At 41.5% G+C, this 27256-nt stretch overlaps 1 protein-coding gene across 50 annotated transcripts in view; it reads left to right on the top strand.

Moving 5' to 3' along the window:
- Positions 1-27256, top strand: part of LOC105568896 (twitchin) — a 90652-nt gene that overhangs the window by 55219 nt on the left and 8177 nt on the right. For all 50 annotated transcript variants that reach the window (XM_012024946.1, XM_012024944.1, XM_012024940.1 and 47 more), the window contains 48 exons: positions 47-186; positions 272-416; positions 527-668; positions 772-896; positions 980-1333; positions 1438-1644; positions 1720-2028; positions 2172-2762; positions 2915-3220; positions 3420-3722; positions 4026-4310; positions 4486-4797; positions 4930-5232; positions 5425-5706; positions 5810-6109; positions 6335-6637; positions 6933-7214; positions 7403-7708; positions 8074-8376; positions 8580-8881; positions 9105-9384; positions 9474-9779; positions 9868-10142; positions 10259-10565; positions 11044-11925; positions 12235-12534; positions 12760-13041; positions 13278-13577; positions 13892-14194; positions 14647-15105; positions 15340-15462; positions 15601-16488; positions 16685-16987; positions 17156-18037; positions 18247-18502; positions 18842-19167; positions 19316-20670; positions 21054-21588; positions 21843-22037; positions 22189-22672; positions 22825-23080; positions 23207-23541; positions 23627-23742; positions 24099-24383; positions 24567-24706; positions 24833-25096; positions 25292-25908; positions 26144-27242. In XM_012024946.1, the coding sequence (XP_011880336.1) occupies positions 47-186; positions 272-416; positions 527-668; positions 772-896; positions 980-1333; positions 1438-1644; positions 1720-2028; positions 2172-2762; positions 2915-3220; positions 3420-3722; positions 4026-4310; positions 4486-4797; positions 4930-5232; positions 5425-5706; positions 5810-6109; positions 6335-6637; positions 6933-7214; positions 7403-7708; positions 8074-8376; positions 8580-8881; positions 9105-9384; positions 9474-9779; positions 9868-10142; positions 10259-10565; positions 11044-11925; positions 12235-12534; positions 12760-13041; positions 13278-13577; positions 13892-14194; positions 14647-15105; positions 15340-15462; positions 15601-16488; positions 16685-16987; positions 17156-18037; positions 18247-18502; positions 18842-19167; positions 19316-20670; positions 21054-21588; positions 21843-22037; positions 22189-22672; positions 22825-23080; positions 23207-23541; positions 23627-23742; positions 24099-24383; positions 24567-24706; positions 24833-25096; positions 25292-25908; positions 26144-27242 (17753 nt within the window). The remainder of the gene's footprint in view (positions 1-46; positions 187-271; positions 417-526; positions 669-771; positions 897-979; positions 1334-1437; positions 1645-1719; positions 2029-2171; positions 2763-2914; positions 3221-3419; positions 3723-4025; positions 4311-4485; positions 4798-4929; positions 5233-5424; positions 5707-5809; positions 6110-6334; positions 6638-6932; positions 7215-7402; positions 7709-8073; positions 8377-8579; positions 8882-9104; positions 9385-9473; positions 9780-9867; positions 10143-10258; positions 10566-11043; positions 11926-12234; positions 12535-12759; positions 13042-13277; positions 13578-13891; positions 14195-14646; positions 15106-15339; positions 15463-15600; positions 16489-16684; positions 16988-17155; positions 18038-18246; positions 18503-18841; positions 19168-19315; positions 20671-21053; positions 21589-21842; positions 22038-22188; positions 22673-22824; positions 23081-23206; positions 23542-23626; positions 23743-24098; positions 24384-24566; positions 24707-24832; positions 25097-25291; positions 25909-26143; positions 27243-27256) is intronic.

Here is a 27256-nt window from a genome sequence, read left to right as displayed (position 1 = left end):
TTTTGTATTAAATAAAATTTACGTTTTAAAATTGTTCCATTTTTAGAGCCTGATCCAACATATACCTTCCTGAAGCCGTTATCGAAAAAGACCAGCGGTTTCACAAAGCACGAAGCTTACATGGAATGTACAGTCAGCTCTAACATGGCGCAAGTTACCTGGCACAAAGGCAAAACAAAACTCGAGGTAATTTATTACACCGAAAATTCGGATAAATATTTAACATTCAGAATGTGTCAAGTATTAAAGAAATCTCATCGTTGTTCTTTAGGACGGAGACCAGTACAGTATCTCTAAAGACATGTCTGGAGTGTGCCGGCTGGCGATCAGGAGCGCGACTCTCGAAGATAGTGGCGAATATACTTGCAAGATAAGCAAGCAGACAGACAAGACCGACACTGTCCTAACTATAGTCGGTAGGCATTATTTTCATAAATTGCAACGATCACTTCAATTGCGATTCTATATATTTGTCTAAATGTTTTAATTCTTACGGAATTTAACTACTTACGATGCTTCTCTTTAGAATATCCTTACAAGTTCGTCAAAGTGTTGAAACACCAGCAGTTGATAGAAAAGGAAACCTTGACGTTACTTTGCGAATTGGATGATGCCGCGGGTGAAGTTCAATGGTTCAAGGGTGATCAAGCAATCACACCTGATAAGAGGTTATTTTTTAGTAGAGAGAATTTCAATTAAATTAGTAATTAATTTTTTACATAGTAGTCTTTGACCTTAAGAACATTTTTTTATAAATAATTTCTGCACTAGGGTGCAAATTAAGGAAGAGGGCAGGAAACGAAAGCTCATCATTAAAGATAGTAAGGTCACCGACGCCGGACTCTATTCTTGTGTGAGCAACGCGGACAAGACCGAAGCAGAAATTGTGATAAACTGTAAATATAACTTTTTTAAGTTTCCTTTAATTTTATTCTTAAGAAAAAAATTGCATGACTACAGATTTTCTTGTAAATTATAGATGCCAATCGTTTCAACAAGAAGTTGAAGGACACAGTCGCGGTGGAGAGAGAGAAGCTGGTACTGGATGTTGAGCTTCAAGATCAGACCGCGCCGGCTGTATTCTACTTTAACGGCGAGAAGATCGAGCCCAATGAGAGAGTGGAGATCAAGAATCTGGGCGGCGGTAAGCATCAGTTGGTCTTCAACAAGCTGGAAATGACGGATGACGGCGAGATCATGTGCGAAAGCGGTCAGCTGACGAGTAATTGCAAACTAACTGTGAAGAAGGGCGAGAGCAAACCGATCGTTGACTTCCCCGACAAAGTCGAAGGACCCTGCAGCGCACCGCTGGTCTTTGTCGTGCCTTTCAAAGGTAACAGCTCATATCTTATGCATGATGTAATAAAATTTAATAACAACGATGCGTATAAATGTTGAATTGTAAAATTGAAAAATTTGTGTTTGCTATCTCTACAGTCGATGGCACCAAGCAGAGTCAAGTGGAAGCGAAGCTGATGAAGGACGGCAAGCCATTACCTCTCAAAGACGTTGAGATCGTCGTTGGCGAGGATAAAATCACGTATAAAATCAAAAAACCTCAACGCGAATCCTCTGGTATCTACCAGATAAAAATTGGTAATAACCAGGGTGAAGAAGTGAAGGATGTCAATATTGTTATGCAAGGTTTGTATTTTTACATAACCGATCTTTTAATAAAACCTTACGTTTTATTTTTTCTTATCTAAATTATTTTTTTAGATGTCCCATCTGCACCGTACGATGTCGAGGTCAACGAAATATTCCAGAACTCTTGCGTCGTGTCCTTCAAACCATCAAAGGATGACGGCGGCTCACCTATCATGAAGTACGTCATCGAGCGCCTCGATCTTAGTTTGAAGTCTCAATGGGACAGCGTCGGTGAAGTCATGTTAGGCGAGAAATGTGTCTATAAGGTCGAAGATCTAATTGCGAAGAGGGAGTACAAGTTCCGTATACGAGCCGTGAATAAACTCGGTTCCAGTGAACCGGCAATGTTTGCCAAGCCCGTCTTAGCCAAGGATCCATGGGGTAAATGTTAATGAACTTAAATTTATATTGAAATTAATATTATCTCCCACGATAAAATCCTTATCTTTTTAAAAATTAAATATACAAATGTGTTAATTAAGTAGAGAGAAGGAAACAAACAAAGGCATTCTTGTCACTTTTAGACGAACCAGGTAAACCCACGAACGTCGATGTAACCGATTGGGACAAGGACCACGCTGATCTGACATGGACGAAACCCGAGAACGACGGTGGTTCACCGATCACTGGCTATGTAATCGAATACAAGGAGAAGTTCGGCAAAGAATGGGTGACGGGCAAGGAGATCGAGGGCGACGTGACTCAGGCGACTATCGATGGTCTCAAAGAAGGCACGCAATACGAATTCAGGATACGAGCCGTGAACAAGGCAGGTCCTGGTGAGCCGTCTGACGCCACTAAGCCGATTATTGCCAAATGCCGATTCGTTAAACCATATATCATCGGTGATGGCCTTACGAATCTGGTCGTCAAGAAGGGCCAAGTCATCAAATACGACATCAAGTATGCCGGTGAGCCAGAACCGGAAGTACATTGGTTCCTGGGCCAGAAGGAGATAATTCAGGACTCGGCTGAGAGAGTCACGATCGACAAATACGAGAGAAATACCGTGCTGACAGTCAGAAAGACCACCAGACCCGATTCTGGAAAATATAAATTGGTATTGACAAACAGTTCCGGCACTTGCGAAAGCGTTGCCGACGTTGTCGTTCTTGGTGAGCTCATTGATCATATTTTATTAATATTTTGTAAAAATTTAACCCTAAATATTTTTCTTGACTAAATCATAAGTTTTAAATGAAATTTTACGTGAAAATTGCAGAGCAATAATTTGTGTTACATCGAGTTAAATTCATTATCTTTACAGATAAGCCGTCGATTCCACAAGGACCTATGAAAGTGGAGGAAGTGCGCTCCGATCACGTTAAAGTTAAATGGGATGTTCCGGAGGATAACGGTGGTACCGATATCACAGGCTACGTACTGGAAAAGATGGATCTGGATACTGGACGGTGGATTCCAGCTGGAGAAACTAGTCCGAACGACAGGACTTTTACGTTCTCTGGCTTAACACCCAAGAAGAAATATAAGTTCCGTGTTAAGGCAGTTAATAAGGAAGGCGAGTCTGAACCACTGGAGGTCGAAGAAGCCATCGTCGCGAAAAATCCTTACGGTAAAAATATATCTGACATTTCTAGTCATCTTAATAACGTTTTTGGGTGGAGATAGGTAATTAATAAAATTATTTTATAGGGCAATTAATAATAAAAGTTGGGCAATTAAATATTGTTAATTTAATTTGATTAATTCAATTTCATTAGATACTATTAACAAAGTAATGTGTTTTTGAACTTATATAACATTCTCGACAGATGAGCCTGGTAAGCCTGGCAAGCCGCAGATCATCGACTATGATAACGTCAGTGTGTCTTTGAAATGGGAGAAACCACAGAGCGACGGTGGCAGAGCAATTACTCACTACACTGTCGAGATAAAAGACAAATTCGCCGTCGATTGGGTCGAGGTAATGAAGACCAACGACTCGACACCCGAAGCTAAAGTTGAAGGCCTGAAGGAGAAGATGGTGTACCAATTCCGCGTTCGCGCTCACAATAAAGCCGGGCCTGGTGAACCTAGCGAGCCCACAGACAACCATCTCTGCAAACACAGAAACAGTAAGTCTTTTTCAACTTAGTCACGTGAAATGATGTCTTTATAATTATAAAAATTTGTTTATAGTCACTTATAAAAATTATTACAAACTTGCTATGGATGCTATGGATTTATTTGTATTAAAAAAATTAAAATATGCATATAGAAGTATTATATATTTTTTAATTAAATTGCTGATATAAGATTTAATTTGATATTAATTTTATAAACGATATTTACGATATTTAGTATTCAGTTATTTATAATTACATATAATGTTTGTTACATCTATAAAAAGCAATTTGTCAAATTGGGAAAATTTTCAGTGAGACCGAGAATCGACCGAACCAATTTCAAATCTATCATCATCAAAGCTGGTCGCACCCATAAATGGTCTGTGGATGTATCTGGTGAACCTCCACCGGAAACCAAATGGATATGGAGGGATAACATTCCATTGACCTCCACCGAGCGTATCAAGATCGACAATGTCGAGTATCACACGGACTTCACGATCGTAAATGCGATGCGCAAGGATACCGGAAAGTACACGCTGGTTGCTGAGAATGCTAATGGCAAAGACGAAGAGACCGTTGAACTCACCGTGCTTGGTAAATCTAAAGTTTCATAGTTTATTTTTTTTACGATCTACATAATTTGTTATAATAATCTAACAACTTTACGATTAATTTAATATTTTATTTGTATTAGTTATGCAAATTGATTTTCAAAAGGAGGATTTCTCAATAAAAAAGAGAAATTATATAGCAAAATTTCTTCTTGCAGGAAAACCGGACGCTCCTAAAGGACCTTTAAAAGTCAGCGATGTGACCAATACCTCAGCCAAGGTGAAATGGGAGAAGCCGGAGGATGATGGTGGTGTACCGATCAAAGAGTACGAAATTGAGAAGATGGACACGAAGACTGGTAAATGGGTCAGAGTTGGTAAAGTGCCTGGAAACTCGCCAAACACGGAATTTGAAGTCACTGGCTTGAATCCTGGAAGCGAGTACAAGTTCCGCGTCACAGCTGTTAATGACGAGGGTGATTCGGAGCCTCTGGAGAGCGAACGCGGCGTCGTTGCCAAGAATCCATACGGTATATCAATATTTTTCGTATTAAATAATATAATCTCGCGTTAAATATACACAGTCGTAGTTAGAGCGTTAAACATAAGGTATAGATATTATAAATTCAAACTGAATAATTTTTTCTCTCTTTTTCTTTTAGACGAACCTTTGAAGCCTGGAACGCCCGAAATAACCGATTACGATAACGAATCTGTAAGCTTAAAATGGGCTCCGCCAGAATTCGATGGAGGATCGCCGATCGAAAAATATATTATTGAGAAAAAAGATCGTTACAAGCCCGATTGGGAAAAGGCTATTGAAGTCCCTGGAGATCAACTTGAGGGCAAAGTACCCGATCTGAAAGAAAGGGGCGAATATCAGTTCCGAGTAATCGCAGTAAACAAAGCTGGACCCTCGCCTCCGTCAGACGCGTCAAAGATGCAGATCTGCAAGCACAAAGCTCGTGAGTTTCCGTCAAATATATGTTTATAATTATAGTTATAATTAATATAAATGTATATGATATATTTAATCTGCACTTTTATAATAATAATTAATGCTATTGAATTAATTAAAAATATTATAAAACATTTAAAAATTTATCTTTATTTTCACGTAAAAATAATATTTGGTTAAATTAATTCTCACGGTTTAGTGAAGCCGAGAATTGACAGAACAAACTTGAAACCGATCGTCGTGCGAGCCGGTAAAACCGTCAAGTACGATGTGGATGTGCGTGGCGAGCCACCGCCAGAGATCAAATGGTATCATGCCGGCAGCGAAGTCAAATCTGGCGAGAACATCGAGATTGTCAACGTTGACTACAACACGAAGCTCACTATCACCGACAGTGTGCGCAAGAACACCGGTGTGTGGAAGATCAAGGCTGTCAATCCTCACGGCGAGGACGAAGCGGAAGTCGAAGTGACGATACTATGTGAGCGACGAATATCTGATATTTCCTTTAACTAGCAGAATAAATTATAAAATTTTATCCTCTTTCTATGTTAAACTATTGTACGATTGTTTCTTGTGTACAGCGGCTCCTGGAAAGCCAAAGGGTCCTCTCAAAGTGGCAGATGTCACGAAGAACGGCTGCAAGCTCAAATGGGGCAAACCAGAAGACGATGGTGGCAAGCCGATCACAGGATATCAAGTGGAGAAACTGGATAAATCGACAGGCAGGTGGATACCGGTCGGTCGTACCGCGGATACTGAGATGGACATAAAGGGCCTTCAAGAGGGACATGAGTATGAGTTTCGAGTAAAGGCTCTGAATGAAGAAGGAGAATCGGAGCCGCTTGTGTCAGACGGCTCAACACTCGCGAAGAATCCTTATGGTAAGTCAAATAGTAATGTTAAATCAATGAAAAATGCTTTAATAAAAATTAATTAATTACTTGAAAAAGTAAAACTTGATAATGACTTTAAAACAATCTTGATATTATGACTAAATCTAAAATAAAATAAATTGTATATAAAGAGATTTTGTTAATTTTTTTAAAGAATTTAAATTGTAATTAATCGCAGCTAAAAATTAAATAAAATATGTTTTCTTTTAACAGATGTCACAAGCAAGCCTGGAACACCAGAACTGGAGGATTGGGATGTCGATCGTGTCGATCTCAAGTGGGAACCTCCCAAAGACAGCGGTGGTGCACCGATCACCGGATACATTATTGAAAAGAAGGAGAAACCTTCCTCGCAGTGGGAAGAAGCTCTGGTCACTGACTCGCCACAACCGAAAGGTCGTGTTACCGGGTTGAAGAAGGGTTCCACTTATCAGTTCCGTGTTCGTGCTGTTAACAAGGCTGGACCATCGGAGCCTAGCGATCCGACCAAGCCGCATGTTGCCAAAGCAAGATTCCGTGTGTATTTCAATTTGATTAACTAATTATAACTAAATATAACTTTTAATTATTATATACGATAGGTTTGAAACATCTGATAATTGCAAATTAAGCAGTACATTAAATTACAATTAATACATAATTTATTAACATTTTTCTATTTCTGTTGAAGACAATTAAAATTAAAATCTCTCTGTCAAAATTTAATTTATTATACTTTATACAAAATGAGAGATATGAATAAATATCTCGCACTTTTAATAATTATCACAAAATTATTTATAAGATAATGTTGTATTAATATTTTTTATAGTGAAACCGCATATTAACCGTGATAAGCTGCAAACTATCAAAGTAAGGGCAGGTCAACTGGTAAAGTTAGAAGTTGATGTCGAAGGCGAACCACCTCCAACAGTTACATGGAGTTTTGCCGGTACGCCACTCCAAACTGGAGCCAATGTTAAGATTGACAACGAAGACTATCTTACTAAGATTCAATTAACAAACACCAGTCGGAAGTTAACTGGCAAATATACTATTAAGGCTGTAAATGATTCCGGACAGGATGAGGCCGATGTGGAAATTAATATTCTTGGTAAGTAAACTTGAATATATTTTGTATCCATATCACTTTTTTAACTTAATTCTACAATAATTAACTGAAGTGTCTAAATAGAAAAAAGCTTCATATTTTGTAACGTAAATACTTAATTTAATGTTGAAATTAAATCAGCACATAATAGAATATATATTTATGCTGTGAAACTTCACATAATTTTGTAGATAAACCTGGAAAGCCGGAGGGACCACTGGAAGTGACTGACGTGCACAAGGAGGGCTGCAAATTGAAGTGGAGCAAGCCGAAGGACGATGGTGGGCTTCCACTGTTTAGTTACATAGTTGAAAAGATGGACGTGACAACGGGTCGTTGGGTACCAGCCGGTATTGTGGACCCTGAAAAAACTGAGCATGCAGTTACCGGTTTGGAGCCTGGCCATAAGTACGAATTCCGTGTGAAGGCTGTGAACGAGGAGGGGGAATCAGAACCTCTACAAACTGACGTTGCCATCGTAGCTAAGAATCCATATGGTATAGTATTTTGATTACGTTTATGCATATATTTTTATTTTTACATGTAATTCTATTTTAGATTGAGTAATTTTAAGTATACTGTTAGCAAATATCTTATTTTTTTAGTAGAAAATTGTAATTAATAAAGATGATCATTTATAATTAAATTTATTATGATATGTATTGTACATTATTTTAATAATTATGGATAAATGTTAGATTTTCTTTTTAATAGTAGATAAAAAATTTTTACCAAACATTATATTGTGATAAAAATCAAAGATGAATTTAAAATCTAATTATTTAATTATATCATTTGTTATATATTTTTGTAATTAAAAGAGAATAGAAAAGATTATGACGTGCTTCTTGAAATATTTTAGATGCTCCAGCGGCGCCTGGACTCCCAGAGATTGTCGACTGGTCAGAGAATATGGTGAAACTCAAATGGGAACCACCGATAAGAGATGGCGGTGCTCCTATTACCGGATATATTATTGAGATGAAGGACAAGTTCGGTACTAATTTCGTCAAGGCTGCTGAAGTGCAAGGGCCCGTATGTACTGGCACAGTTCCACGTTTAGAAGAGGGCAATCAGTATCAGTTTAGAGTACGAGCCGTCAATAAAGCTGGCCCTGGTGAACCTAGCGAGGCCACCAATCCGCACACCGCTAAGGCCCGTTGGTGTAAGTGTTACTTTGATTTAATTTTAATAAATTACATAAATTTTAATTAATTACTTAGATATCTTTTATTTCTATTTTTTACGACTTGTAAATTTTCCATTTATTAAGATTTACGTAAATTTAATTTTCTTTTCAAAATTTTGTATTTATTTGTATGAAGAAAGCAGTGATAGACAGTTAATTTTATAACTTTTATCTTGCAGTGAAACCGTACATCGATCGCACGAATCTGCAACCCATAACGGTAAAAGTCGGCCTCACCGTAAGCTTGGACGTAAACATAATTGGCGAACCGCCACCAAAAGTCACTTGGACCTTCAAGGATAAAGAACTCGTATCGGACGACACAATTCGAATCGACAATGTTGATTACAACACGAAATTCTTTATTCTAAAGACTAAACGCGTCCACACCGGCAAATATGTGATTACGGCGAAAAACGAAGTTGGCGAAGATACTGCCGAAGTGGAAATTACAGTTCTTGGCAAACCGAGTAAACCAAAGGTAAAAATTTAACATTTTATCTTTTATATATCTATAAATTACATACATAGTATAATTTACACTATCACTTTATTCAATATAAATTAAAAGTTGAATCAAATAATTTATTAAATAACCTATTTATTTAATTATTAATTATTGTAATTATTTAATTTATTTTATCTATTTCATGAATTATCTTGAAAATTCGACAGTAGGATTAAATATTTTCTTTGCAATTCAGGGCCCCTTGGAAGTAAGCGATGTTAACAAACATGGCTGCAAACTTAAATGGGACAAACCCGAAGACGACGGTGGTGCTCCGGTCGAATACTATGAGATTGAGAAGCTGGATCCTCTTACAGGGCAATGGGTACCTTGTGGTCGTAGTACCGAACCTGAAGCAACGATCACCGGATTGCAGGAGGGCAAGCCGTACAAATTCCGCGTAAAAGCCGTCAACAGAGAAGGAGAATCTGACGATTTGGAGGCGGATAAGTCTATCATAGCCAAGAATCCATTCGGTACGAAGAATTTATCTTTGTAATTTAGAAACTGAAAATGAATTTAACCTTCTCTCTTGAAAGAGACTCATTTACTTTCTCGATTTTAGATGAACCGGGCAAACCTGGTCGACCAGAGCTTAAGAATTGGGACAAGGACTTCGTCGATCTTGAATGGACTCCGCCTAAGGATGACGGCGGTGCACCGATCGAAAAGTACATCGTACAAATGCGAGACAAAGATGGTAGACAGTGGGTGGACGTCGCTAAGGTTCCAGGAGAGCGAACGGCCGCTAAAGTGACCGATGGGATTCAGGAAGGTCACGAGTATGAGTTCAGGATAGTGGCAGTCAATAAGGCCGGACCTGGCGAGCCCAGCGATACCTCAAAGAGCGTCGTTGCCAAGCCTCGATTTTGTAAGTATCATATGATTAACTTTAGATAAATTTATTTATTGAATTTAATATTATAGTTTATATATCTAATTAATTCTGTTGTTTACAGTGGCACCGCACATCGACCGCAAGAATCTTCATAAGAAAGTCATGCGAATTGGTCAGATGCTACGACTCGAGGCCGACATCAAGGGTGAACCGCCACCAGTCGTTACATGGAAACGCAAGGATACAGTGCTGAAGAGCATGGACCGATTGAAAATTGAGAACGAGGATTACCATACGATGTTTGTTCTCAATAAGCTTCAGCGCTCGGACGCTGACACTTACACCGTCATCGCCAAGAATGACAGCGGCACCGATCAGGTCGACGTTGAACTTCAAGTTCGTAAACAATCATTTCTCAATTATTTGTTAGAACACTTCTTGTTAAATTGCTAATTGCTAAATTCGTGCTAATTGAACATTTATTATCGTATTATAATCGTTTTGATGTTCAGGTTTTAAGCAAGCCTGGCAAACCGAAAGGACCACTTGAAGTGTCTGATGTGACTGCCGAGGGTTGCAAGCTGAAATGGGACAAACCCGACGACGATGGTGGTGAACCGGTTGATCATTATGTCATCGAAAGGATGGATGTGGACACCGGACGTTGGGTACCATGCGGTACTAGCAAGACTCCAGAGGCAGACGTGTCCGGTTTGAATGAGGGCAAAGATTATCAATTCCGTGTTAAAGCTGTCAACTCTGAGGGTGAATCTGAACCTCTGGAAACATCCATACCGACGACTGCCAAAAATCCTTATTGTAAATATTCCGCTTATTTTCATTATTCCTCTCAATTAATTTTTTGATATTTTGATATTATATTATAATAAAATTTATAATGAAACTTTAAAATACGAATCGCAAATATATATTGGATATCTAATTCTTTACTTGCAACTCTATATATTAGCTGTAAAGTTTTATTTATGCTTAGTTATCCTATTATATTAAAATATTTATAAAACTTTCAGAAAACACAAATTTGTAGAGGCTACTTGTATTAATAAGTTTTTTCTATGTGTTATAAGGAAATTTTATTCTATAAAACATTATATCTTTAATATAACTGTAATTGTATTTACCATATCGAATATTAAAAAGCATAATATTAAAATTTACCAAAATTGATGATATTATATATTGTATTATCATATTGCTGTACATATTTTAGTAGATTTTTAATTCTTATTATAACCTGTAATAATATATTTTCTAAAACGCCTATTTTTAATTATAGCTGAACCCGATGCGCCTAGCAAACCCGAGTTGAAGGACTGGTCGAAGAACCATGTGGACCTGAAATGGAAAGCCCCGAAGAAGGATGGTGGTGCTCCTATCGAGAAATATATCATTGAGAAGAAGGATCAGTACGGCAAATGGCAAAAAGCTGTGGAAGTTCCAGGCAACAAAACCGAAGCCAAAGTACCAGATCTTGTGGAAGGTCAGAAATATCAGTTCCGAGTTAAGGCTGTGAATAAGGGTGGCCAAAGCAAGCCCAGCGAGCCTAGCGACACCCTGACCGCCAAGGATCGCTATGCTGCGCCCAAGATCGATCGCACGAATCTGAAAGATATTACAATTAAGGCCGGCAATGTCATTCGGTTGGACGTCAAAGTCACAGGTGAACCGCCGCCAAGCAAGACCTGGTTCTTGAATAAGGCCAAGCAGGAATCCGGCAATGTCTTGACGATCGAAACGGAGGATTACAAGACCAAGTTTGTGGTCTCATCAGCGACCAGGGCTCATTGTGGCACGCTGACTTTGAAAGCGGAGAATAGCTCTGGCAAAGATGAGGCGTCTATCGAAATTCTGGTGCTGGACAAACCTAGCAAGCCCGAAGGACCGCTCAAAGTTTCCGATGTGCACAAGGAGGGCTGTACTCTCAAGTGGAATCCACCCGCGGACGACGGCGGTGCGCCTTTGGATCACTACGTGGTCGAGAAGATGGACACGGAGACTGGCAGATGGATACCGGTTGCACGCACCAAGGAACCGACAATGGCGGTGGAGAATTTAGTGCCCGGACAGGAATATAAATTCCGAGTTGCAGCAGTAAATGCGGAAGGTGAATCTGAACCGTTGGAAACTGAGTACGGAATCGTCGCCAAGAATCCATTCGGTAAGAAATTTATAGTCTCTAGTTTCTTGATGATATCTACTAAATCTATTCTTTTATTTAACTTTCAAGTTGCCGTAACTTTTTATATTAAAATTCTACGTGCCTGATCACATAATATAGAATATTATATAAATAAAGTTTTAATTCCATTGTTTTCCTCATTCTTTAACATGCAAGCTAATTATAATTTTTAATTAATCAGATTTCGACAGTTATTGATCATTATTTCTTTCTTCAAAATTTATCCTCGAAATGTTTCATCTGCGTTTCTTAGTTCAGACAAATAACATCAGTTTTATTTACGTGCAGATGAACCTGGAGCACCAGGACGTCCAGAGGCGACCGACTGGGACAAGGATCACGTGGACCTGCGATGGACCCCGCCGTTAAAGGACGGCGGATCTCCAATCACCGGATACGTGATCGAGAAGCGGGAAAAGGGCGCGCCTAAGTGGATCAAGGCGTGCGAGACTGGGCCGGATTGCAAGGGTCGCGTCGATAATCTCGACGAGGGTGTCGAATACGAATTTAGGGTCAAAGCCATTAACGCTGCTGGTCCCGGTGAACCGTCCGACGCCAGCAAACCGATTACTGCCAAGAGTCGAAGACGTGAGTCCTTCATTTATAAAAATATCTTTATTTAATCTTTGTTTATTGATAATTATAAAATAATTTTTTGAACTCTTAAAATTCTCTTCATGAAAAGATTTCGAGTTGAAGTTGAAAGAATTTCTTAATGTAAAAATGTTTTTGGAGACTAAAATTGTTTTAGAATATGTTGATTGATATGAAGACTAGATTTATTTATTACAATTATTTCTTTTGATTGTTCAGTCCCGCCGAAAATCGACAGACGAAATCTGCGTGATATAACTGTGCGCGAGAACGAAGCGTTCCACTTCGACGTCAAAATTATCGGCGAACCACCGCCAGACGTCACGTGGGTGATCAACAATAAGAGCATCCAGCAGACCACGCACCGCAGAATACAGAACGTACCTTACAACAGTAAGTTCTTCAACGACAAACCCGAACGCAAGGACAGCGGTACTTACAAGATTACAGCGATCAATCAACATGGATCCGATACCGCCGAAGTCGAAGTCACCGTTGTCTGTGAGTAATTTTTATAAATTAATATTTTACAAGTTTAGAATTTATATTACATAACTTATACATATAATTGAAGGAAACAATTATCAGTCTATATTAAGCATACTATTTCAATTTGCTTTCTCTTTCCATGTTAAATATTTAATATATAATAATCTCTAATGAAAGGAGATTCTCTGCTTGTGAACATAGTTTTTGGCGTATAAAATAATTTAATCTAAATTCCGTTCGTCTTTCAGCCAAGCCTGGTAAACCGGAAGGACCATTAGAGGTATCCGATGTGCACAAAGAAGGATGCACACTTAAATGGAAGAAACCGAAGGACGACGGTGGAGAACCGATCGAGGGCTATCTCGTGGAGAAGTTCGATCCAGAGACCGGTGTTTGGCTACCGGTTGGTAAAACTACTGGACCCGAGATGAAGGTTGAAGGGCTTACACCTGGACATGAATACAAGTTCCGGGTCAAGGCACTCAACAAGGAAGGGGAGTCTGAACCATTGGAGACCTTTAGTTCCATCGTAGCCAAAGATCCGTTCAGTAAGTGAAAATATGTTTTACAATACTCTAAAAATAAAAAGACATATTTAATGTCTGTAATATCTCAGTAACATCTTCAATAAGTATGTATAATTAACAAATTTGGACTATTTATACTTTATATATTATTATAGAAATATGTGTCGATACATTTATTAAAATTATTTCGTAGTATCTTTCATGTTTTTAATTTTTACTACTACTTTTTGTAACATTTGTATTATATAAAGATACTATTTTCCACAGAGCTCCGCTTCTTATTTCTTTAAAATAATACCGATTGCCAATTTTATTATATTAATAAATTTTTGTAGCTGTGCCAACTGCGCCTGGAGCACCAGAGCCAGTCGATTGGACTGCCAACCAGGTTGAACTCGCCTGGAAGGAGCCTGTTAGTGATGGTGGATCGCCTATAACAGGCTACATCATCGAGAAAAAAGACAAATATAGCACTATGTGGGAGAAAGCTTTGGAAACCGAGACACCGGTTACCAAGGCTCTGGTACATGGTCTAATAGAAGGCAACGATTATCAATTCCGTGTGATCGCCGTAAACAAGGCTGGTCAGTCGGAACCTGGTGAAGCTAGCAAGACATTTACTGCTAAACCGCGTTTCTGTAAGTACTTGTCACATTTCAATTTTTCTGAGTTAGATTTTAATGTTAGACTAACAAATCCTTTCTTGGAGGATTATAGAAATTAATTAAATTGTATCTTAGCAACATTTTTTAAATATGTGACAGTATTGTCTTCATATCAATTATAACTTGTGATATTAAAGAAATTGCATCTTCTTGTCATTATAATAATTTACATTTTATTTGACTGTAAATTCTTTTTCGATAATTTTGATATTGAGTAGAAATGGTAACAAGTACAGTATTGTCTTAATAATTGGTCTCTACATCTAAGATCTTAATTATGCAAGCAATCGATCTATAACAGGACAGTGATCCTTGTATCTTTGCCACAAAACGTACGCACGTTCCAAAAATAATCTCAATGAACCGCGTGCTTGTCTAACAATAAATGTGATATTGGCATCTGATCATCTAATCATTCGTCGCAGTGGCCCCGAAGATCGATAGGCGAAACCTGAGGGACGTTACCCTGTCCGCTGGCTCAATGCTGAAGTTCGATGCCAACGTGATCGGCGAGCCGCCGCCGCACATCGAGTGGCGTTACGGCGCGATACCGCTTCATTCCGATCGTAAGGTGCAGATCGATAACACCGACTACAACACCAAGTTTAGCATACGTCCGGTATCGCGGGACGACAGTGGTGATTACACTGTGACGGCTAGCAATTCGTCGGGCAAGGATTCGGTGACGGTGCAGGTGACGGTGACGGACAAGCCGACACCGCCCGAAGGACCGCTTCAGGTGTCAGATGTGCACAAGGAGGGATGCAAGCTGAAGTGGAAGAGACCTAAGGACGACGGCGGCACGCCCATCGAATACTACCAGGTGGACAAGATGGATCCGGAGACCGGATGCTGGGTGCCTTGCGGACGTTCTACCGATCCAAGTAAGTCACCGGATTTGAATGTGATTAATGGAATAAAAAATAAAGCTGACATAGCATCATTAAATTTTTCGTATAAACAATGCGTGATAGATTCTGGTTCTATGATTTTTTTATATTTTATAAAGCGGCTCAAATTTCTTTATTTTTCATTAACAGTTTTCCTGGTGTATATTCGATCTTGAAATATACAGTTGGCTTTATAGTATTTATTTAATATAAATAAATTTGTTACAGCTCTCGAGGTGACAGGTCTAACACCTGGCAAGGAGTATCTCTTCCGGGTAGCCGCGGTCAATGCCGAGGGCGAGTCAAAACCTTTGGAAGCGGAGCAATCGATAGTAGCCAAGAATCCATTCGGTACGTCAAACAAACATAAATTAAAATTATGCAAAACATTGCAACAAGTACAGATTAAAGTATATAATTTAAAGACAGATGTTATTATTTTTAATTTGAGATAATTAACATCAAATTTATTTTCGTGTCTATTTGCAGACGAACCAGGCAAACCGGGTGATCTTCGAGCCACCGATTGGGACAAGGACCACGTCGATCTGAAATGGACTCCGCCGGAGAACGATGGTGGTTCACCAATCACTGGTTACGTAATTGAGAAGAAAGACAAGTATGGCGAATGGGAGAAGGCATTGGAGGTGCCCGCGGATGATACCTCCGCTACAGTACCGGATCTGATCGAAGGTCAGCCGTACGAATTCCGTGTCCGTGCCGTGAATAAGGCTGGCCCTGGAGAACCGTCGGATGCCACGCCGACCATCATCGCCAAGCCGCGCAATCTAGCGCCCAGGATCGATCGCACCAATCTGATCGAGGTGAAGATTAAGGCTGGCCAAAACTTCAGCTATGACTGCAAGGTAACGGGCGAGCCGCCGCCGACTACCAAATGGATGCTAAACGGCAAGGAAGTTCGGCCGAGTGATCGCGTTAAGGTCAAGCACGTGGACTACAACACCAGTCTGAACGTGCGGATGGCTACGCGTGCGGAATCCGGCAAGTACACCGTTATTGCTGAGAATATCAACGGCCGAGACGAGGCAACCGTCAAGGTAACCGTGCTGGATAAGCCGAGCCCGCCCCAAGGTCCGCTCCGCGCGTCCGATGTGCACGCCGAGGGTTGCAAGCTCACGTGGAAACCGCCCGAGGACGACGGTGGGCAGCCGGTTGATAAATACGTTGTAGAAAAGATGGACGAAGCCACGGGTCGTTGGGTGCCGGCCGGAGAGACCGACGGACCGGAAACGAGTCTGCAGGTGGAGGGCCTGACGCCAGGGCACAAGTACAAGTTCAGGGTGAGGGCAGTCAATAAGCAGGGCAAGTCCGAGCCACTCACCGCCATGCAGGGCATCGAGGCGAAAAATCCCTTCGGTAAGACAAATATTTTTAATGAAGTAATAATTTCATATAATCTTAAATTTACACATTCTTAAAAGATTTGTGCGTCATATTTTTAATATAGTTATCATAATTGTTTGAAATTTATTATATCTTAAAATTTACAAAACTTTAAAAAATATGTTAATATTACAATTTCACATTTCTCATATTATTTTATCGTTTGTAGATGAACCAGGAAAACCAGGTACACCCGAGGTGGTTGATTATGACACGGACTTTGTCGAACTTCAATGGAGCCGTCCTGAGGAAGACGGTGGATCACCAATCACCGGCTACATCATAGAGAAACGCGACAAGTACAGTCCAACTTGGGAGAAATGTGCGGAAGTCGATGGTGATACGAATCGTGGCAGAGTCAACGATCTGGTCGAGGGAACTCCATACGAGTTCCGCGTGAGGGCTGTCAACAAGGCTGGTCCCGGCGAGCCATCAGAGGCGTCCAAGTCTCACGTGGCGCGACCCAAAAATCGTAAGAATTTATCGAATTTTGTGTTCATTTAAAAAACTTGAATTATTTTATAATTTTTTTATAAGTCAGAAACTTAAGAAATTAAAAATTGATTAAAAATGTTACTATTTGATCTTGCATTTACTTAGTTAATAACGTATAATTAATTGTTATATATTTTATGTTTAGTTCCGCCGAAGATCGATAGAAAGTACATGCTGGACGTGAAAGTGCGCGCCGGCGGTTTCTTCGACTTCGATGTGCCGGTGACCGGCGAGCCACCGCCAATCAAAGAGTGGTCACTGAAGGACACCATAGTAATGGCAAGTGATCGCATCAAGATCATCAACGAGGATTACAATACTAAGGTGCGCGTGATGGAGGCAAAACGGTCCGACTCCGGCGTCTACACGCTTGTTGCCAAGAACGTGAACGGCAAGGACTCTGCTACGTTGACAGTGAATGTGATGGATGTACCTTCACCGCCGGAAGGTCCGTTGAAGATCGACAACGTCACCAAAAACGGTTGCACTCTGAAGTGGCGGCCACCGAAGGACGACGGCGGTTGCGAGATTCAGTACTACCAAGTCGAGAAAATGGACACGGAAAATATGCGCTGGGTGCCCGTGGCCGAGGCTAACAACACCTCAGCGCAGGTGGGCCACCTAATCGAGGGACATGACTATCAGTTCCGCGTGCGAGCGGTGAATAAGCAGGGCGAGTCCCAGCCGTTGACAGGAATGGACACTATCACCGCCAAGGATCCGTTCGCCAAGCCTGATAAGCCTGGCACTCCGGTTGCCACCGACTGGGACAAGGATCACGTGGATCTTGAATGGGCACCGCCCAAGAAAGACGGCGGATCGCCCATAACTGGTTACATAATCGAGAAACGACCTCGTTTCGGACAATGGGAAAAGGCTGCCGAGGTGCCCGGGAACAAAACCAGTGCCAGAGTACCTGATTTGACCGAAGGTCAGGAATACGAGTTCAGAGTCATCGCCGTTAACAAGGGCGGACCTGGCGACCCGTCCGACGCGTCTTTACCGGTCGTTGCCAAACCCCGTTTCAGTAAGTTCGAAACCTTATCGAAATTAGCGAAATAATTAAATTACTTTAGAAAGAGTTTTGTTGCAAAAATATTTTCAAAAAATTTGAATCCACATAGCATTCTTTCCCTTGAGAGAAGTAAGAAGTCCTTGAATTCACTTTTTAAAACAACTGAAAATGTTTTGTTGCTATCGGTATTCACACTCATAATTTCTGTTTATTAATTGTAGTTGCTCCTTCATTCGATACACACTTGCTGCGCGACTTGGTGGTTCGTGCTGGCCAAAAGATCAGCTACAATATTCCTATCGTGGCGTCACCTAAACCGAAGGCAACGTGGTCCCGCGATGGTGTTCAGATTGTGGCCGATGCTCGACACGAGATGTTCACCACTAATACTGAAACTTCTTTCGAGATTCCGTTCTCTGTCCGTGGTGATACTGGACGTTACACTCTAACTTTGGAGAACGAACACGGAAACTTTAGGTAATTGACGTATCAAAGAATTATAGTTGTGTAGAAAGTAGTTTCGATACTCTTTTATTCTTTAACGCGATGTTTAATTTGAATGGCATAAAAACCTTGAGCAAATTAATTTACATCAAATAACATCTTTTTATATCTAAACTTGCTTTTAAAATAATAATAATAATAGAAAATTTACGAGTAACAAACAGAAAACGATTTTAATGTTAAAAATAATTAAAAAAATATTTTTAATTACTTTTAAATATAACTTTAAGTTATCAATCACTCAATGTTAAGTTAAGTAATTTAATTCTTGATGATTGTTAGTTAAACAAACGATGAATGTTAAATTTCCAGCGCCAGCGCGAGAGTCACTGTCCTCGACAGACCGGCGCCGCCGGAGAAGCCTTTGGATGTCACCAACGTCACCAAAGAGGGTTGCCACTTGACCTGGGGACATCCTCTCGACGATGGAGGCAGCCCCATTCTGCACTACGTTATCGAGAAGATGGACATGTCCCGTGGAACTTGGTCCGACGCTGGCATGAGTATGGTGTTAAGTCACGAGGTCAGCCGTCTGATTCATCGCAAGGAATATCTATTCCGCGTCAAGGCTGTTAACAATATCGGAGAGTCCGATCCACTCGAGACTACGAAGAGCATCATCGCGAAGAACGAGTTTGGTGAGTGATAACAAAAGATATTTGAAGTCTAAATAAAAGTAATAGAATTTAATTTGTGCACGTTGTGAAATTATCAAGCTAAAGATATATTTAAATGTAAAAGAACAATTACAGTAGTATTGTTAATAAATGCGTCTGCGATTTTCAGATGAACCGGATGCGCCTGGTAAACCACAGATCACGGACTGGGACAAGGACCATGTGGATCTGCAATGGCCAGTGCCGAAGAACGACGGCGGATCGCCGATTACGGGTTACATCGTTCAGAAGAAGGAAAAAGGCAGCCCTTACTGGGTGAATGCAGTGCACGTGCCGGCCGGTCAAAACAGCACGACCGTTCCAGACCTGACAGAAGGTCAGGAGTACGAGTTCCGTGTGATCGCTGTCAACGCCGCCGGTCAATCCGAACCGTCGGAACCCAGCGATCTTGTCACTGCCAAACCTCGTTACCTGGCTCCAAAGATCAAGACGCCGTTGCAGGACGTTCGAATCAAGGCTGGACTCATCTTCCACGTGGATATCGACTTCATCGGCGAACCGACGCCAGAGGCAACATGGAGTGTAGGAAGCAACGAATTGACTTCCAACGACAGGACGACGATTACATCAATCGGTTATCACACAATCGTGCACATTGTCAACGCTAAGAGGTCCGATTCGGGATTGTACCATCTATTGCTGAAGAACAGCAGCGGCATAGACGAGGGCAGCTTCCAAATGACTGTTCTGGACAAACCTGGACCACCGGAAGGTCCTTTACAATACGAGGAAATCACTAGCCAATCCGTCACGCTCTCGTGGAAGCCACCCAAGGATAATGGAGGCAGTGAACTTACTGGGTATGTTATTGAAAAACGCGATCTCACGCATGGTGGCGGTTGGGTACCAGCTGTTACTCACGTGAATCCCAAGTATAATCATGCGACTGTGCCACGATTGCTCGAGGGAACCACGTATGAATTCCGTGTGTCCGCGGAAAATCTTCAGGGTCGCTCCGAGCCATTGACTACCGATCGATCTGTTGTTGCCAAGAACCAATTCGTAGTTCCTGGACAACCTGGTAAGCCGGAATGCGTGGACGCTGACAAAGATCACATCAAGATCAAATGGACTCCGCCTATTAGTAACGGCGGCTCCAAGATCATCGGTTACGACGTGGAGCGTCGTGATCGCGCTACAGGTCGTTGGATAAAGCAAACCAAAGAACCCGTCAAATATCCAGAGTACTACGACGATCATGTGACTGAGGGTCATCAGTATGAATATCGCGTGTCAGCCATAAACGCCGCAGGCGCTGGAAAACCGAGCGAGACCTCGTCCGTATTCACAGCTAAACCCATGAAGGAGAAGCCGAAGCTTAATCTGGACGCTCTGATCGGACGCAAAATCAAGGTCCGCGCTGGGGAACCGATCAACGTCAACATACCGTTGTCCGGTGCGCCCACGCCGAAGATCGAATGGATCAAGGATGGAAAATCACTCATGGAAACTCTTCGCCTAACTGTAAGTTTATCTTTCTATTTGTTTTTGGGATTGGATTAAAGATAAAGATAAGATAAAGTAAATAACGTTTTCTATTAGGTTAATTATTTTAATTGGATTTTATGAATGAAATGAAATTATTAAATAAGTTTTATTATTTGTTGTAAAGAATTTTTAATAAGAATTTCATTACACTTTTAACAGAATATTATTTATATTTTTCAATTTTTTTCTTAATGGAGCATCAATTTTACATTTTATTTCTCATTTTGTAGAGTCACTTTTAATTCTTATTTTTGTATATTCTTCTTCCAATTAGTCTTTGTTAGTCTGTATATTTTAGTCTATAATTGTCTTTTTCATTATTGTACCTATATATTTTCTCATTTTTATTATATTTTCAGACTGAGACCAAAAGCGATCGAACGCAGCTATTGATTGAGAAGTCTGTCCGAGATGACGGTGGCATGTACACAGTGACCGCGACAAACGATCATGGAAGAGACTCAGCTGACATCGAAGTGATTGTTGTGGACAAACCTGGACCACCTCAAGGTCCCCTGCAATACACCGGCACGACGCAAGAATCCGTTGGCCTGTCCTGGAATCCACCGGCGGACAACGGTGGATCCGACATCACAAACTACATCGTCGAGGTTTCGGATTACGGTTCTGACAATTGGCGACAAGTGCCTGGATACGTCCCCAGGACGAACTTTACGGCAAAGGGCTTGACCGAAGGCAAAAAGTATGTCTTCAGAGTCCGTGCTGAGAACATGTATGGTGTATCAGAACCTTTGGAAGGCAAACCTGTGGTCGCCAAGAGTCCATATGATCCGCCGGATGCACCAAGCACGCCCGAAATCCTTGGTTATACTCCTAACAGCTGCAGTCTTGCATGGAATCCGCCTCTCAATACTGGAGGAAAACCTATCACTGGTAAATTAACATAATACATTATTTTAGAATTATTTGCTTTTTTATAGAATCAAAAAGATTAATGTTTTATTATCTAACATTATATCATATTAAATTATATGTATTAAAACTATGATTTAAAGAACTTGATTTGAAATTATTAAAAATTTAAATATGATCATAGTTTTAATTTTTCTATTTTTTAAATAAAAACTGTTAACATTTATTATTGTATTTTACATGTGACTACACACTATTTACTTTATTTTGTTCAGGTTATTATGTGGAGAGACGCGAACGTGGTGGCGAATGGTTAAAGGTCAACAACTATCCGACGCCGAACACAACGTTCACCGTGCAGGACCTTCATGAGGGCTCGCGGTACGAGTTTAGAGTAATCGCTGTCAACGAGGCTGGACCTGGTAAACCCAGCAAGCCCACTGAACCGATTATAGCCGGGCATCAACGTCGTAAGTGTACTTCAATCGATCGTATTATAACAAATAATTCTTTGTGCTCTAGAATATTAATTCCAAATTTAATTTACAATTATTCAATAATTATTAGCTTTAATTATTATGTAATTTATAATATTTAATTATATTGCCATTGATATTGCAGTGCGTCCTGACGCGCCTGAGCCGCCCAAGGCGGATAGGATCACCAAGGATTCGGTGACTCTGAGCTGGCGACCACCGCGAAGCGACGGCGGCTCGAAGATTCGAGGATACATCCTCCAGAAGAAGGCCAAGGGTGATGATGACTGGTCAGACGTAAACGGCGAGCCTATACCGAGCAACGTATACACTGTGCCGAAGTTGAAGGAGGGTGAGGAATATCTCTTTAGGGTGTTTGCCGTGAACGATGTCGGCAGTAGCGATCCAAGCCGACCTAGCAACCCGATTGTCATCGAGGAGCAACCCAACAAACCGGTCATGGATCTCGGTGGAGTTCGCGACATCACCGTTCGCGCCGGCGAGGACTTCTCTATTCACGTGCCTTATATTGGCTTCCCCAAACCAACCGCCACGTGGTTCGCCAATGACGTTGTTAAAGATGAAACCGATCCTCGTGTGCATCAACAATTGGCCGATGATTTCGCCAGGTATGTGCTTTCGAAATTATTACAAACTTTTGGGACTACGAGAATAAAATAAGAAATGTTTTATTAATTTACATTATCGTGTGTTGTGATAGTTATTGATAGTAGATAACAATGATATCACAGTTATTATATTGATTAATCTTTTGCTGCAGCCTGGTAGTGAAGAATGCGAAACGTTCGGACGGAGGGCAGTACAGACTCCAGCTGCGCAACCCGTCCGGCTTTGACACGGCGACTGTTAATGTCAAGGTCTTGGATCGTCCAAGCCCACCTCAAAATCTCCGCGCGGATGAATTCGGCGGCGACGCCCTCACTCTCTTCTGGAACCCGCCCAAGGACAACGGCGGTGCTGATATCACTAACTACGTGATCGAGAAGAAGGAACCGAAGGCCGCCACGTGGTCCAAAGTAAGAAATATTATATCAAGATCATCATCACTGGATAGAAAGAAAGGGAGAGTTACTTAGGAATACTATAGCGTAGAAGTTAATTAGAAAATTATACCAGAGATTCTAAAGGAAGGAAACTTGCAGGTAAGCAGTTACATTACGACACCGTTTGTGCGGGTCAGAAACCTGACGGTTGGTCAAGTCTACGAATTCCGAGTAATGGCAGAGAATCAGTACGGCACGTCGGATCCAGCAACAACAATCGATCCGATCAAGGCGCGACATCCGTTCGATCCGCCGGGTGCACCTGGCACACCTCGCGGTGTAGAGACCACCGAGGATAGCATTACCATTACTTGGACCAAACCTCGTAACGACGGCGGCTCGCCGATCCTCGGATATGTTATCGAGAAACGTCTCTTGAACGAAGACAAATGGGTCAAAGCCACCCCGGCTCTGGTCCACGACACTACTTATAAGTGAGCGATCTATACTATTGCATGATCTCAAAAAGCGTCTTTTGTCTTAATGAGATATTAACATATCTTTTCATTGATCTCATAGAGTTACTGGACTGATCGAAAATCACGATTACGAGTTCCGCGTAGCTGCGGAAAATGCCGCCGGTCGTGGACCGTGGAGCTCCAACTCCGACATTATTCGTGCCAGCGCTGCACCATGTAAATATATCTCACTTAAACGTATTTTATTTTATAAGGAAAAAATATTGTGAAAATGCGTGTTAAAGTTATTATGTGTATATAATTAAAATTTGTTTGTACGATAAGAATTTTAATTATCGATAGAATTAAATTCATACAGTTTAAAAATATTAATTGAAATATAATATACAAGTAATAATTTTTTAATTTAATATTTTTAATTAACTAGCATTGTAGATATATGTTAATTTACTTAAAGAAAATATTTTTAGAGTTTCTTCGTCTAATTAATTTTGTAATTATTAATTGTAATTCTTCATAAGTTGATGAAATTTGGATATATATAGTTCAACATGTCAATCGTTTTGTTACAGTCCCACCGAAAATCACGAGCGACCTCAGCATCCGCGATATGACTGTGATTGCTGGAGAACCGTTCACCATCACGGTGCCGTATACGGCAAACCCTAAACCGAAACCGAAATGGTCTATCAATGGCGAGGAGGTTCTCACTGGAGAGAGGATCAAGTTCGAGACGACCGATGTGGCCTCACAGTTTATCAACAAGAAGGCAAAGAGATCGGACACCGGCACATACACGATATATCTAACGAACACCGTCGGCACGGACTCCGCTTCGTGCAAGGTCCTCGTTGTCGGTAAATTTTTTACTATTTTTACTATTTTTCTGTAATTCTCAAGTAATTATTGTTTTAGATTTTAATTCTCGACAATCGTGTTCGGACATAGTAAAATAGTGACTTTGAAAAATTATTTTAAACGGAACTCATTAGTTTTAAAAGCATATGCGAGTTAAACTACAAGATAAATTTTCTTTTTAGACAAACCATCGCCACCTTTGGCGCCTTTGGACATCTCCGACATCACTCCGGAAACCTGCACGCTGACGTGGAAACCGCCTTTCGACGATGGTGGTTCACCAATCACAAATTACATCGTTGAGAAATTGGATCCAGCTGGCGTACGTTTTTTTAGTTTAAGAAGTGTTAAATAATGATAAAAACATAGTATTACTTCTTCCTTGCAACATAAAATGCAACATTGGACGGATGTCGATATCTACATCACTTTTGCGGATTTCTTTCAGTTCTGGGTCAAGCTCAGCAGCTTCGCCAGGAGCACGCATTACGATGTGATCGGTCTAGAACCGAATCGCACTTACAACTTCCGCGTAAGAGCGGAGAATCAGTATGGCATATCTGACCCGCTACAAGCCGACGAGCCGATAACAGCCAAGTTCCCGTTCACGGTACCGGATCCACCCGGACAGCCGCGAGTCATCGATTGGGATACTTCAAACGCCACAGTAGTATGGACAAGACCATTATCCGATGGTGGTTCTCGTATCCAGGTATGTAAAAAAAAGAAAATGCTTTTCTACAAACTATGAATATTATTAATATTTCATACTTTGCATATTATTCATAGATAGTCGACACAGGTGAATTTTTAAATTTGAAATTCATCTTAAATTGTCTTCCGAGGTTAATATGTTTTCAATATATTGTACATTTTATATTATATTAATATGAAATATCAATTACAGGGCTACAAGATCGAATTCCGTGATCCAGCTGAGGATAAGCAATGGCGCGTGGCAAACGACTATCTTTTCAAAGATACCACATACGTGTGCTATGGCTTGATGAGCGGTCATGAGTACGAGTTCAGGATCCGCGCGAAGAACGCAGCCGGTTTCAGCAAGCCGAGTCCGCCGTCCGCTCCGTTTAAACTCAAGAGCAAGTTCAACGTGCCGTCGCCACCTGGCACGCCGCAGGTCACCAAGGTCGGCAAAAACTACGTTGATCTACGATGGGAACCGCCCGTGTCCGATGGCGGTAGCAGAATTACTGGCTACGTGATCGAGAAGCGCGAGGTGGGCAGCGCGATATGGTCCAAGTGCAACGAGTACAATGTCGTCGATACCGAGTATACGGTCATGCATTTGATCGAGCGGGGCGACTATGAGTTCAGGATCTTTGCGGTGAACGCGGCTGGCAGATCCGAGCCAAGCTCGTGCACCACACCGGTGAAAATCTGTGAAGTTGAGGGTGGCGAGAAACCGGAGTTCATCAGGAACTTGCCTATCAGTCAGATCATACCGCTTGGCAAGACCCTTGTCCTTGAATGCGAGGCCACGGGTAAACCGTTGCCGACCGCCAGGTTAGCAAAAATAGCATTTATTTGATATTTACTTTCACATTACTCGTCTTTTTACTGTTAGATATGATTTATTTCATTCGAATTAAAATAAAATGAGAACTGAGTGTCGTAACAATTAAATGGATTATCTGAGATTTGTTTCTTTTCTAATCTGTTTTATTATTGTTAAAAAATAATACATTGTTATATACATTATTAACTTTGGTCTAATATTACTATAATTTCACTTGTTCAGGTGGCTGAAGAACGGTCGCGAGATCACCCTAGGTGGCCGCTTCCGCGCGGAGGCGATAAACGGCATCTACAGATTGGTGATATCCGAGGTGTGGGACGCAGACAACGGTGACTACAGTTGCCAGATTTCGAATCCGCTCGGCGTCGCCGCGACCACGTGCAGATTGAAGATCGGCACGCCGCCGCGCATCGAGCGCATGCCGGGAGATCTCTATCTGCCGGAGGGCGACAACACGAAGATCAAGATCTACTACAGCGGCGATCAGCCGATGGAGGTGACTTTGAAGAAGGACGGTCGCCAGATCGTGGAGACCTCGCACATCAAATACACCGTGTTCGACGAATATCTCATTATCTTCATCAAGGATATCCAGAAAGATGACGCCGGCACTTATGATCTATCTATTTCGAATAACAGCGGCAGCGTTAGCGCATCTTTCAACGTGTACATCACCGGACTGCCCGGACCGCCGACCGGACCACTTGATGTTTCCGATATTGACAAGCACACGTGTACCTTGTCCTGGCATCCGCCCAAATACGACGGCGGTCTCCGGGTCACTCACTACGTGGTGGAACGTCGCGACGTCAGCCACACGCACTGGATTATCGTATCGTCCTTCTGCAAAGACACCACCTTCGTCGTGCAGGGTCTCACCGAGGGTCAAGAATATCTCTTCCGGGTCATGGCCGCCAACGACAACGGTATGGGCCCGCCATTGGAGGGCACCAACCCGATCAAGGCCAAGGCGCCGTTTGATCCACCGGGACCGCCCGGTACGCCCAAAGTCATCGAGGTGGGTGGCGACTTTGTCAATCTTTCATGGGAGAAACCAGAGTCGGATGGCGGTGCTAAGATCCAGGGTTACTGGATCGATAAGAGAGAGGTCGGCAGTCAAGCGTGGCAGCGCGTGAACGTCAGCATCTGCCTGCCGACACAGATCAATATCAGCAACTTAATCGAAGGAAGGCAATACGAGTTCCGGGTATTTGCTCAAAACGTCGCAGGACTCAGTCCTGAATCAAGCGCCTCGACCTCCGTGAAGATTGTCGATCCACAAGCGGCGAAGCCGCCGGAGATTATCCAACCACTCCAGAAGGTATGTATTTCTTC

Source organism: Vollenhovia emeryi, unplaced genomic scaffold, assembly GCF_000949405.1.
Source record: "Vollenhovia emeryi isolate VEMERY1.0 unplaced genomic scaffold, V.emery_V1.0 DF939127.1, whole genome shotgun sequence".
NCBI lineage: Eukaryota > Metazoa > Arthropoda > Insecta > Hymenoptera > Formicidae > Vollenhovia > Vollenhovia emeryi.
Note: the sequence above shows the minus strand (reverse complement) of the source record. Positions and strands in the feature narration are given on the sequence as shown.